Below are 14081 nucleotides of genomic sequence, written 5' to 3'. Positions count from 1 at the left end.
AAACATAAATAATGTTCAAATTATTGTGAGTATAGAATAGTTTATAATAGTGTAGAATTCAGTACTGTAAATCGAATACAGTACTGATAATATAATTATTTTAATAAAATACAGGAAATAATTGTTTATTTTTTTTTTAAATCCGATTCATCTAAAAAATAATAATATATTAATCGATTATCAAAATAATCGCTAGTTGCAGCCATTTATCCAATTAATGAAACAAGACTGGAGGTGTGGGTGAGAGCTACTTTGACTTAAATAAAAGACTAAACATTTTGAGATTGCTATTCACAAGAAGCATCTGCTGACGTGGACTATGCCTTGCAAAAAAAGAGATCTCAGAAGACCTATGATTAAGAATTGTTGTTTTGCATAAAGGGTTACAAAGTTATCTTGGTATTCATCTGTCCACAGTTAGTCAAATTGTCTATAAATAGAGAGGATTTAGTGCTGTGGCTACTCTATCTAGAAGTGGCCATTCAGCCAAGGTGACTCAATGAATGCAGAATGCTTAATGAGGTAAAAAAAAAGAACCCTAAATTGACAGCTAAAAACATGAAGATATCCTTGGAACTGGTTAGCATCTCTGTTCATGAGTCTACTATATGGAAAACATTAAAAATCTACTTCAGGACACTTTGATGGAAGCCACTGCTTTCCAATAACAATTTTGACTATATATATGGCTTAAATGTACTCTACTCGTCAAAAGTTTGGTAACACTTACTTATATATATTTTATATATATTAATTTTCCACATTTTAGAATAATAGTAAAGTCAGCAGAACTATAACATAAATAGAACTATGGGAATAATGCTGTGACTAAAAAAAAATCAAAAACAAATCAAAATGTATATTTATATATGGTTATATTTTAGCATCTTCAAAGTAGCCACCCTTTGCCTAGAATTTGCAAAAATGTACGCTTGGCATTTTATCAACCAACTTCATGAGGTATCACCCTGGGATGATAAAAAAGTGTATATATATATATATATATATCTATCTCTCTTACCATCTATGCTGGGCACTAATTGCTGCTTTTATTATTCTGTCCAAGTCATCTATTTTCAAAAAAATCTTTTTTTTGTAAATAAAATTTTTGTTTTCTAATAAATTAATATGTTGGCACAATTCTATTTTTGTCTACAAAACTAATTTTAATAAATTTAAGCATACGCATTCAGATCAAAAGGTTTTTTAAATCATGAGAAATATTTCAATCAAGTGCAACACTTTTTTTTTTTTTTTTGTCCTGGACTAATTTTTTATACCTTTTTTTTTTTTTCAAATGTTTGGTCATTTTTTTGCTAGGAAGAACCAAAAAAGGTGCGCTTTGACTACGATTTGTTCCTGCACTTGGAGGGCCACCCACCTGTCAATCATCTGCGTTGTGAAAAGCTCACTTTCAACAACCCTACTGAAGAGTTCCGCAAGAAGCTGTTCAAGGCCGGAGGGGTATGTACAGTATGAACTAGGGGTTGGAATCAGCAAGGACCTGGTGACATTTATTATACTTATAAATACAGGCCACATTATGATTATATTGAACTATTGAGACAATATACAAATTTTAGTGAATTGTGAATCAAACCTTTGAGATGTTATGTTCTATATGACTGGAGGATTGTCCCTGCCATGTGGCTTCCATATTATAGGTTCCTAATCTGAATGCACACTTCTAATAAAAGTACCGATTTATCAGTTTTATGATCTCAAAGAGAGGACGGTAGTGGAGAACACATTTCTATTTTGCAATTGTCGTACAATTAGCCTCATTCGTTTTCACAGATGGCTATTTGATCAGTGTTGGAGCCATTTAAAATGAAAGGTATTTTTGCAAGAGAAATGACTAGTTGGCCTCGTGGGTTTAAAATACATACCCTACGTTCACCGGTGAAAAACGCAATGATGTCCCCTTAGGCTGCTTGTACTCTTAAAAAGCCCTTTAGAGATGAAAGCCATTTTCAGGCAATCGGTCCTAATGGAATTACTCTTTCCATCAACCAAGACAATAAGTAATTTTACATGATTTGATTGGGCTAGTCTTAACCCGACCATCTATCACTACAGGAAGCTGCAGTTGTCCTTGGCCCTTTGCCAAAGGAATCCACACTCTTTATACAAATTCAAACAATTTTAGACATATTCAAAGAAAAAAATCTTCTTGTGAGGGACAGCTCTGTAGCTTTAGTTCACCCTCTCTTGCCTCATTCCAGTAATTCTAATGGTTTACAGCAGGGAGTATGACACCATATCCTTTGGTGCTTGTCTGGCTTACAGATGAGGCATGGCAGGAATCAAAATAGTTTATTGGCACAGAGTTCAGTGGTGCGGGAAGTTGTTTTAATTAAGTGAGAACCGTTAGCGAGAGCAATATCAGTTTAACTTGGTGGTAACCGAGAAGGGTCCTTTCCAATTTACCTGATTGTTTTGGAAGTTGAATGCTTTCTGTCATTACATCAGTCCAAGAATGGTGCCTCTTTCCAAAATGTGTATTATAGTGTGTGTGTGTGTGTGTGTGTGTGTGTGTGTGTGTGTGTGTGTGTGTGTGTGTGTGTGTGTGTGTGTGTGTGTGTGTGTGTGTGTGTGTGTGTGTGTGTGTGTGTGTGTGTGTGTGTGAATGAATAGGGAAAGGGGGTTGAAGGTGATTCTTAGTCCACTTTCGAACTGTAATATTTGTTTTTTCCTCCTTAACAGCAACGTGATCCTCACAAAAGATCTTCAGAGGACTCTAAAGTAAGAACAAACACCATATTCAATACATTTTGAAGCACTGCTTGCTTAAAGGGCCTTTTTTTCATAGAAAGTTGAAACACAGGTGGTCATTGGTTAGGTTTCCATCATGGCATATACAAAAATAGTCCAAGACATGTTTTCTAGTATAAAGATGAAAAAGCCTTTGTTAATTGGCTCATCACATTTACAATAAAAAGTTGTCAGGAAGGATACTAATAATTATTAGTATTTATATAAAGTTTATTTTCTTTAATAGTATGTATGTAGGTATGTAGGTGCTCTTTTGTATTAGTTATACTGGGGTTTATGTATAACTGTCCTAATTTTGAGGTGCTCTTCATTAACTGTAAGCCTTTCTACTCACCGCGGGTGTTTTCCTTGTTCATTCTTATGAGTGTTTATATCCCGCCACAAGCATGCGTGAACGCAGCATTGCAAAAGTTGACTGATCCATCACAGAAATGGAGCAACAATACCTGGACTCTCTTATCATTATTCTTGGAGATTTTAATAAAGCTAACCTCACCTGTAAACTGCCAAAATACAAACTACACATCATATGCCCCACCAGAGAATTAAATATATTGGACCACTGCTACACCACTGTAATGGATGCATATCGCGCTCTCCCACGTGCAGCTGTAGGACTGTCTGGTTCATCTTCTCCCAAGCACCTTGACTCCTCCAAGCAGAAACTAAAATCAGCTCAGCCTGAAGTAAGGAACTGTAAAGAGATGGACCAATGAAGCAGAGCTGGAACTACAAGGCTGCTTTGACTGCACTTATTGGAGTGTTTTTGAGGCTGCTGCCACAGACCTGTGTGAACTCCCAGATACTTTGACATCTTATATCAGTTTCTGTGAGGATATGTGCATCCCTACTAGGACATTTTTATTATTCCATACCGATAAACCATGGTATACAGGAAGTCTCAGACAGCTTCATTATGCAAAGGAGGATGCTTAGAGAAGTGGGGATAAAACATTGTATAACCTGGCCAGGAACACACTTACTAAGGAAAACTATGAAAAGCATATATATTTTATTTTTTGCAGCCAACAATCCTGCATCTGTGGAAAGGCCTAAAAAGCATCACCAAGTACAGGACACCACCTCCTCGCTCCTCGCTCTGTTCATCAGCCACTAATGGCTGATGAACTGAATGTGTTTTACTGCAGGTTTGAAATGCCCAGTCTCACACCCCTCCCCCGCTCTGATCTTCACTTCACACACGCACACCAACACCTCCTGGAACCCCCCCTCCTGCTACTCAATCTGCACTTATGATCTGTGAGAAGGATGTGGGCCAGGTCTTTCGTAAACAAAAGACTTGGAAAGCTTCAAGCCCAGACAGTGTTTGGCCTGCCTGTCTTAAAGTCTGTACTGACCAACTGGTCCCCATCTTCACACAGATATTCAATAGATCACTGGAGCAGTGTGAAGTTCCCTGCTGCTTCAATTACTTCACCATCATTCCGGTACCCAATAAACCCAAAATCTCAAGACTTATGCTAATTTTCCACTGCACTTTATGGTTCGACTCGCCTCAACTATACTTGCTTTACATTTCTGAGCTTACATTTCCACTGCAGTTTACTGTCATCTCAACGTGGGTGGGATTATAGGCTGATCATCATAGTTGCGCTGCCTCTACTGCCGTGACATCATCTTAAACATGAAACCAACTGACCAAAACAATAACACGACGCTAGCTGTTAGCTACTAGCTCATTGTGCTGCGTAAAGCAGTTGTTGCATGGTGATTTTACACAAGTGTAATGGTTAAATTGGCCTGTTTGTTTTAGAAGCAAGCTTCCAGTAGCTGGTCAACTAAATAAAGTGAAGCTTTCAAGCAGAATATAGAGTTAACGTAACAAAATGTACCATCCTCCATCGTGACTGAGTCCAGGGCACTCTCCCTCCCATTGCTCACTGGTATAGATAGTGTCCATTTGGTCAAACCACTTCCACTTTTCCTTAATGTTTCTGTAGTCACACAAGTTTTTTTTTTTGTTTTTGTTTTTTTTTTTACTTTTCCCTACACTGTTGGTAGTTCCGGTGGTAGCGGTGTGTGGCCAACAGCTGAGAAGCTTCCTGAGAGACATTTTCGTTTCGCTCATCGCTAATGAGTGGACCGTCTGCACCTCCTTTATTGACCATGGCATGGTTTTGCACAGCTATTTCTTTTTTCACAATTCGAAAGTCACGTGAACACATGATACTGTTGTCTCTGTTGCCACATGTTGGAATCCAGTGACGCTGGTATTGACAATTCTCCCTGACCAATCCGTGATCTGCAGGATTTTGACGTCACATTTAGTATCTGCTCGGCTCGCTTGGAACCTCGACCGAGGTGGTACTAAAAACAGTATCAGGTACCTGGTACTATCCACAGTGAAAAAGCAAGCAGAAACGAGTTGAGTCGAGTTGTACCGTACAGTGGAAAAGCCCCATAAATGACTACTGACCTGTCGCTCTCACTTCTGTGGTCATGAAGTAATTTGAGAGACTGGTTTTTGCCTACTTGAATGGCATCACTGGACACCTGCTGGACCTCCTTCAGCTTGCTTGCCAAGCAAACAGGTCTGTGGATGATGCTGTCAAGATGGGACTTCATTATATTCTGCAGCACCTCAACAGACCTGGGACTTATGCAAAGATCCTATTTGTGGACTTCAGTTCAGCCTTGAATACCATCATGCCTGACCTTCTCAACCAAACTGACCCAGCTCTCCATGCCCACCCCAATCTGTCAATGGATCACATGCTTTCTGACAGATAGGCAGCAGCTAGTGAGACTGGGGAAACTCACATCCAGGAACCCTCACTATTAGCACTGGTGCTCCTCTGATGCGTTCTCTCTCCAATGCTCTTCTCCCTGTTCATAAATGACTGCACTGCAAAAGACCCCACTGTTAATCTCCTGAAATTTGCAGACGACACCACTGTCATCAGCCTCATCCGTGACTGTGACGAGTCTGCATACAGATGGGAGGTTGATCAGCTGGCTGTCTGGTGCGGTCACAACAGCCTTGAACTGATCACCCTCAAAACAGTGGAGATGATAGTGGATTTCAGGAGAAATCCCCCTGCACCCCTCACCATCCTGAACCGCACTGTGGCAGCAGTGGAGTCTTTCAGGTTATTGGCTCTACCATCTCTCAGGACCTGAAGTGGGACACCCACTTTGACTCCATTGTAAAGAAGGCTCAGCAGAAGTTGTACTTCCTTCCCAAGCTGAGGAAGTTCAACCTGCCACAGGTGCTGCTGACACAGTTCTACTTGGCTATCATTGAGTCTGTCCTGTGTAGATCTATAACCGTATGGTGTAGACACCAAATCCGACAGAAGTAAACTACAACTGACAGTCAGGACTTCTGAGAGGGTTATTGGTGCCCCCTGCCCACCCTCCAAGACCTGTGCATCTTCAGAGTGAGGAAATGTGCAGGTAGAATCACTCTGGACCCCACACACCCTGCTCACTCCCTCTTTGAACTGTTACCCTCTAGCTGGCGCTACTGTGCACCAGGACATCCAGGCACAAGAACAGTTTTTACCCTCAGGCTATTTTCCTCATGAATAATTAAACTGCCTCAGGACTCCCCCATAGTGCAATAATGTAAATACATATCTCATGTACATATGTAAATTCACATATTTAATTCAATAACTGTACATACCCCTGCCTTGCGCATACATTACCACTTGCACATGTATACATGTATGTCCTATTATTTGTATGTCTATTTATACTCCTACCTTGTTTTATATTCTGTGTCTCACTGTAATTTTCTGTGTGCACTTGTTTCTCCTATCATCTCCTTGTGTATGTGAGAACACTTGGCAATAAAGCTCATTCTGATTCTGATATTTTATGTATTTATGTTTATATTTTGGACTTACACCACATCATAGACTAGTTAATTACACCTACACCTGTAGCCGACTGGTATCCTGACACACCCTGAGGAAGGCTCTGTTGGGCAAAATGCATCAGTTACTGTGCAGCTACCCTTACAAAAATCGAGAGTTCATTGCAAATGTGCCGCAAATTCGGCACTGAATATTTTCATATGCAAACAACCTTTGCTGCAAACTTGCGGCAAATTGTTCATTGTTGCGAAAGGTTTGCTGCAGGTTCACCGCACTCATCATCAGTATTTTTCATCTTTTATCTGTTAGGTTATGGTAATGCAGGAAGGCTCCACTTCTCTGTTCGGTCAGCATCTCAAGCTGCCCACATTACCCAGCAGTTCATTAACAATGACCTTCTCTGATGTGAAAAAGAGCAAGTCCTTCCCAGGGCCAAAGGTGAGTGTTGATCTCCCAGTTCCTCCAGGAGTCCTAATTAATCCTGCATATTTGACAAGTTGAAAGATGTTAAGGGTATTTAATGCTGAGGATTTTAGAGATGTTAAACTTCTGCTTAAGTCAAGTATTTATGGCTGCCGAGAAAGCACATGCTGGCATTCCAATGACGTAAACTGACTTACTGGGTGTCTCGATACGACAGGGTTTTGCATATGCTACGAGATTATTTTCTAGACAGAACACGTTTGCATTTTCTGAAGTTTTTTTTCTTTAATCTGTCTGAAAAGTTAGTTTTAATGAGGAAAAATATTTTTTTTTACAAGAAACAAAGAGGTTAGCGCAGTTTCCTGGATTTTTGCGCTGAAACCTCAGACGCTGGAGCTTTTTATACCCACATCTATTAAACCACATTAGCTATTACTCGAGCAAATTACACATTAATGTACACTGCCACATTTTTCCAATTTAGATGTGTTTTTATTTTCCTGTGCATTATCACAGCCATTAAATAGCTTGTGTTGTATGCTAGCTCTTACAGTGAACTTACAAGAGCTCGTGGTGCACATGGAAATGGTTCACAATCCAAACAGGTCGTTTAACTGGATTACTGTTCATTCGTGATGGATTACTGACAGATCAAGGGTCATTCGCAGCCAACCTCCGCTGCACTACTATACCGGTCTCTACAGCAAAAACAAAAATGACAATCTGCACTTTGTTGCCCTTCTCCCCTTCCTCCACTTAATTTTGCTAGGTTGATGAATTGTCATGCATAATGGTCTTCAGAAAAGTCTTCTTTTTTTTTTTTACCTTGAAGAAATGCAGATGATTTGATTCTTTGCAAGATATTTTGAGCATTTTGGCATTACAAAAATGCACTAGTTTATCAAAGGGTTAATTTACCCAAATAAAGTACATTCTGTCAACATGTGCTCACCCCCATGTCTTTCCAAATACATATGACTTTCTTCTAAAAGCAATCTTTAAAGAATGCAGACGGTGCTTTTGTTTTCAGTACAATGAAAGTGATTGCACTTCAAATAAAATCTAAATTTACTGGCATCCAAGCAATTTAAATGACAGTTGTATGGGTTTAAAGCCCATGAGTACACTGTCACCTGTGTTCTCAATGTGTTTACCTTAAAAGCTAATGGTTACGGGTGTACAATTACATTGCTGTCCCTTAATAGTTCATGGTTGCTGTTAAAGTGGCTGCATTAAGTTCAGTTAAAGCCTTAAAAGTTCAAAGAAGAGGGAAAAAACTTTTTGTCTTTAGACACATCTGCTTTTGTGTGTTTGTGTTCTTAACAGCAGATAAGACCAAATAAAAGGTTTAAAAGTAGTCAGGGCAGCTTGTAACACCTCCTCTGTCTAGACAGGGGCCAGTTAACTTGACCTGCAGGTAGGATAACCCTCTCATTAAATCTAATGAAATACTTTCTGCTCACCACATTAAGTGGGTTTAAGTTCTATATACTTCCATTACAAAATTAAGTATTTGATTCAATGTACTTATTATGTAAAAATATTTGTAAAATTGTTTTATTTCATATGTGTAATTACACTATTGATCCTACACTTACCCATACCCCAACCTCAGAGCACCGTTTTGCAGATCAAAAAGTATATACACAATACTGTAAGTACATTATATCAAATGCTTTTTATGTCCGTACATAGTAGTTAAAGACGCCTTATGTAAACTGGATCTGTTTACTTCAAAACATTATAGAAAATTATATTGGTAGGCAAGATCAATATTTTAATATCTATATATCAGTTGTTCATGTATTTTTCTTATGTGAACTAGCAAAATGACCAAAATTGCTGTGGTACTACCTATTTTTAGTTTATCTATTTATTTTAGATATGGTGACATAGTACTGCTACCATGGTTTTTTACTACCATGTTACCATGAAAGTACCATGGTGGTATTTGAAGAACTATGTAAATACCTTAGTACATGATGGTAATAATGCCATGTTATATATCAAAGTAGCATGGTATTACTATCTGATACCATCACTGTTCCATGGAACTGCTGTGCAGGTCTCTTTGAACAAAATGCTTAATGAATAAATGTAAATGCAAATCATTAATTCAGCATAGAACCAGATTTACTAGTATATTTGCATACGCATTTCTTAATATTGCAATATTCTCTTTTAAAGGATGGGTCCAAAAGCAGCAGTGCTCTTACTACCACAAACAATATCAGCAGCAGCTCCCTAAAACTCCACAAACCGTCCAAGGAGCACAAGGACAAGCCTTCCAAAGACTCAAAAGAGTCCAAAAGTGCCTTCAGAGATTTCAGCAAGGACTCCGACAAACTCTCTAAAGATTCTAAAAAACCCAAAGAGAATCAACCACTTCAGGAAGCTCACCCCGTTCCTCAGATGGGATTCAAGGAGCCCAAGGTCTTGTCAAAGGAGCAGCAGCCATCAGAGGTCAGCTTCTCAAACTTGGTACAGAGTAAACGGCGGCCTGTGTTGGACAGTGAAGGCAATGTTACCAAAAAACGGAAAAGCAGTTTTTCTGAGAGCTCTCAAAAGCTGCATGCTTGTCCCACCTTGATCCAGCACCACCATCTGGACAAAAAAGTTCTGAAGGACAAGTCACAAATCCGGCAGAGTAAGTTACAAAATAGTGAACTTTCAGAAAAGAGGAAACCAGCAGCATTACCTCCCTTCAAGGATGTGTTGGACCCAAATGACTCTGACATGGAGGACAGCATGTTCACAAGATCAGATGTAAGTGCATTACTAATGATCATACTTTTGCTACAAAGACTGGTTGAGAATGTTAATTGTCCCCTGATGTTTACTAAAGTTAAAATTATATTCACTTTTTCCATAGGGGAATAGATTTTTTAACAAAAACCATGAGCTCCGAGCTTGTTAATTGGTGGTATATGCCCCTTTTGAAGCCACCAGTCTGCATTATTTCAACTAATTTCAAGGCAAACAAAGTGCACCAAAAGAGCTCTGCAGCCACACTAATGACACACTGTGAAGGACCGAAACAATTCCGTCTCCCTACACTCTTAAATTACTTATATATTTGCATATATATGAATATATTTAGTATATAAAAATGTGTAATTCAGTTTATTTACTTATAATCAACAAATTTTAAACAATAGTTTTAGATTTTTACATCATTTTAATTTGATTTTGTCCATCGCAATATTTAATGGGATTGTAGATCATTCCCTCCATTAAAGACGTTAAGTACTCAGTATATTTTAAGTACTGTTAAGTACTGGTATATTTTGACTTTTTGTCTGATTTTCAAATACATCTCTGCTTCAAATTAAAGTTTGCAATGTTGTGATTCACTTCGGAGCTGGTTGATTTGGTTCATGGCTCAAACTTTTATAAAGGATTTTATGAAATCCCCTATGAAAAAAAATTTGCAAAATACTTCTGGAACCAAGACCGCTGAAAAAGTGGGCAGGCAATGTTGCACTCTATTGTGTCTTTTAACTGTGATGTGTCTCCAGTTTACAGTATGTAAGCTTCTGATGAGCTGTTTATCAACAATCTTATCAAAAGAGCATTTGTTCTTAATTGGAATACAGTTCATTTAACAGTGGTGTAACCAAAATCTGGATTTCATAATGATTGTTGAAGGCATTTTGCAAGGTTAATGTGTGGCACTTAGCACGATTATGGTACACATTGGTGTTTTACAGGCACCAATCCCATGTTTTTAAATAATTTAACTGTTTGTTTAACATTTCTCTCTGGAAAATTACAAATTCATACAAATCAGTGTTTTAAACAGTAAGTGGACATGTTTTGGTAACCCAGTTGAAAAATGGCATTAAAAAAAAGGGTGAAATTTAGTGACCTAATATAGTTGTCAATCAACATTTCCTGAACGTTAAGCACCTCTGTTTCACTGACCATTTGCTGAAAAATAAAAAAAAGAATACTTACCATTGACTAATTGCTCTGAGTTTTAAGCCCTATTTTGTACCTTGTTCTTTGAAAGTGCCTTGTAAGTTGGCACAGATTTATCTATAAAGGAAAAAGAACAATGGATTTCAGGACACTGTATTTGGTATAAGCTCTTGTGTTCGATAGATGAGGTCTTGCTGAAATGTGCTTGGCTATTACTGGTGAGTGTTTTTGGGACATGGGCTTCAATGTGAACATCAAACAAAGAAGTTGAGACCGGCTCTAAGAGGACTGTGATAATGGAGGTCTGGTGTGAGAGGGGAGCCAATAAACTTGGTGGGTGTCCAGGAGCTGAGGCCCCATTTGTCTGGGTTGGATACAGGAAATCAGTGCTAGACCATTGCTAGACCTCTCAGGAAATCTGGTATCTGGATGAAGCCATACAACGTTTATACTGCTAGGCTTCTTTTCAAAACAAAAGCGCTGATGTAATACCAATCTAATTTCATGTTATTGTAGATTGGCTTGTCCCTCAACATTAGCCTGCATGTGTTTCAGACTGAATGTAAATTGCAATGCAAGTCACAAAATTGCACTGCAATTTAGGTGAGATCCACACCTCGTTGACTCCACTGCTTATTGCAGTGTCACTGAATTAGTCTTGATTTCATTTGTGGCTGATCCTTGCTTTGAAATATACGAGTTCATGTAGATCGATGCTTGAATGTTTTTGGCTTTGACAGTAGTGTTACTAGATACAAGGTTCATTTACCTTCAGTAAGAGAGCAGCTCATAAATCAGGGCTGTTTTATTGGTAAAAAAGCAAGTGCTGAGATTTATGGTTTTATGGCACCCGAGAAGAATGAAGAAAGGACAAAGGACACAATGAATAGATAAGAGATTTCCTTTAATCCCCCACTTTAAAACTAGAGGGACGGGAAGAAACTTCAGTGTTTATGACAACTGACGAATACCAGGTGCTTTTCTCTTTGGGTTACCAAGTCTGAAAGTATTAGCCTACTGCTCTTCAAAAGACTCAAATACATTGTGAATGTTAGTGGTGAAGGATTCTTTGGCAGTAGAGGAAGTTGCTGCTTTTGTCCAGACTTTTAGACAGAAACATTGTAACAAGTATTAGTGAATAAAGATCTTTTGGACATAAATTACTAAAAAGCATGGACTTTTATTTTAATGAGTGGGAATGGAATCAGATTCATTTATGGAAGAGGTATTAGGGTGTCTAGCAGGGGGTGATCACCCTGTGGACTCTCTAGGTCCTAATGCCCCAGTATATTGATGGGGACACTATACTGTCTTTCGGATGAGATGTTAAACTGAAGTCTTGACTCTCTGTGGTCATTAAAAATCCCAGGACACTTCTTGAAAAGAGTAGGGCTGTAACCCCAGTGTCCTGGTTAAATTCCCCCCATTGGCCCTTTTATCAATCATGGCTTCCTAATAATCCCCATCCATTAATTGGCTCCATCACTCCACTCTCACCTCTCCACTGATAGCTGGTGTGTGGTAAGCATACTGGCGCACTGTGTCTGCCGTTTCATCATCCAGGTGGATGCTGCACACTGGTGAGGTTGAGGAGAGTCCCCTGTTAACTGTGTAAATCACTTTGAGTGTAGTGTCAGAAAAGCGTTCATTCAATTTACTGGTCACTTAAGTTAGACTTACAAAGAGTTTGATGTTGATTTGTTCCAATGAACACAGTAATCATGCCATATCAAGTACTAATGTTATTGCACATAATATAGAATGTGTAAACATAATGCACAAAATACAATTCAATATGTAGTATACAATATAATATACATTCTGTTAGGGCTGGGCGACATGGCAAAAAATATTATCACAATATTCTTTTTCATATAATTCGAAATCGATATTTATCACGATATTCATTCACATTTGCACATTGCACATTTTTTGAATTTCCAAAAAAGAAGAGAAAACAAAATCCTAAAAAGTCTAAATAGTCTTTACAAAACTGCAAAGGGTGCCCCGACACCAGGGATCTTCTATGAAAATATTACAATATTTTAGAGTTTATCAATTGAGTGCAGTTGGATATGAATGTTATTAGATGATCTGTTCATTTTGTGTGTGTGTGTGTGTGTGTGTGTGTGTGTGTGTGTGTGTGTGTGTGTGTGTGTGTGTGTGTGTGTGTGTGTGTGTGTGTGTGTGTGTGTGTGTGTGTGTGTGTGTGTGTGTGTGTGTGTGTGTGTGTTATATATTAATTATTTTCATTTTTTTTTTTTTACATACAGATGTCCAACTATGGGGGCATAGAAGCCCTTGTGACTGAGGAATGATACTGTATGGGGGTTCAGGGGTATCTCCAGAGAGAAACTTTTGAAAATGTAAAAGTCTGAATGGGCCATTTTTCTATTTTCATTAAAGTGAGAAAGACTAGACTACAAACTAGTAATTGATGATGATAATTGAATGAATAATTTCACCAAATTAGAACTGAAATCTATTTGTTTATTATTAAAGGTTTGGAACATGCTGATTAATAAAACTAAATTTCGAAAGAAAAAACGTTATGGTCTAAAGGCGCTCTGGAAACACGCACCTCATGTTTACGCACATGTGGGGAAAAGAGGATGCGGGTACGGCCCGGGACAGGGCATCAGTGAAGCCTGTTTCAGTGCTAAAAATATTCAAGAATACAGCACAGAAAGATGAGATATGATGTAACCGGCATTGATGTTTTGTCGCGCTGCTCACTAGAGACGAGGAGAGGGCGTAACCGTTGTCATGTCTTGCAGTCCATAAGAAATCAATCTGGGATCCGTAACGCAGTGACCTGCATAGCTGGGGCAATGGCAACTTCAGTGGAAACGCAGCCTCAGACTGTATGAAGCAGAAGAAATCCGCACAAAGCCACTCCCAACGCTAGGGAACCGCTTGCCCCGCACTGCTGTCAATTTTACAATCCACCTCGCGAGCTTTACGCTTGGCTTCCATAGGAAGTAATTGAAAGCACTCGCTCCCATTCGCTCAGCACGCGCCAGTGGAAACATACAATAAGAAAGCCAAACTGCTAGCGTTTTTAGCAACACGCATGACTAGATGTAGAACACAGGCTAAATATCGAAAATGACTCAAAAG

General features: G+C 38.8%; 1 protein-coding gene across 2 annotated transcripts in view; it reads left to right on the top strand.

Annotated features, from left to right (window-relative positions):
• mllt3 (MLLT3 super elongation complex subunit) overlaps positions 1-14081 on the top strand; it is a 74206-nt gene that overhangs the window by 37021 nt on the left and 23104 nt on the right. For both annotated transcript variants that reach the window (XM_052152153.1, XM_052152143.1), the window contains exons 4-7: positions 1321-1464; positions 2707-2745; positions 6927-7055; positions 9228-9806. In XM_052152153.1, coding sequence (XP_052008113.1) covers positions 1321-1464; positions 2707-2745; positions 6927-7055; positions 9228-9806 — 891 coding nt within the window. The remainder of the gene's footprint in view (positions 1-1320; positions 1465-2706; positions 2746-6926; positions 7056-9227; positions 9807-14081) is intronic.

This window comes from Xyrauchen texanus, chromosome 2 (assembly GCF_025860055.1).
Source record: "Xyrauchen texanus isolate HMW12.3.18 chromosome 2, RBS_HiC_50CHRs, whole genome shotgun sequence".
Lineage (NCBI taxonomy): Eukaryota > Metazoa > Chordata > Actinopteri > Cypriniformes > Catostomidae > Xyrauchen > Xyrauchen texanus.
The sequence above is the reverse complement of the archived record's forward strand: the minus strand, read 5'-3'. Positions and strand labels throughout refer to the sequence as shown.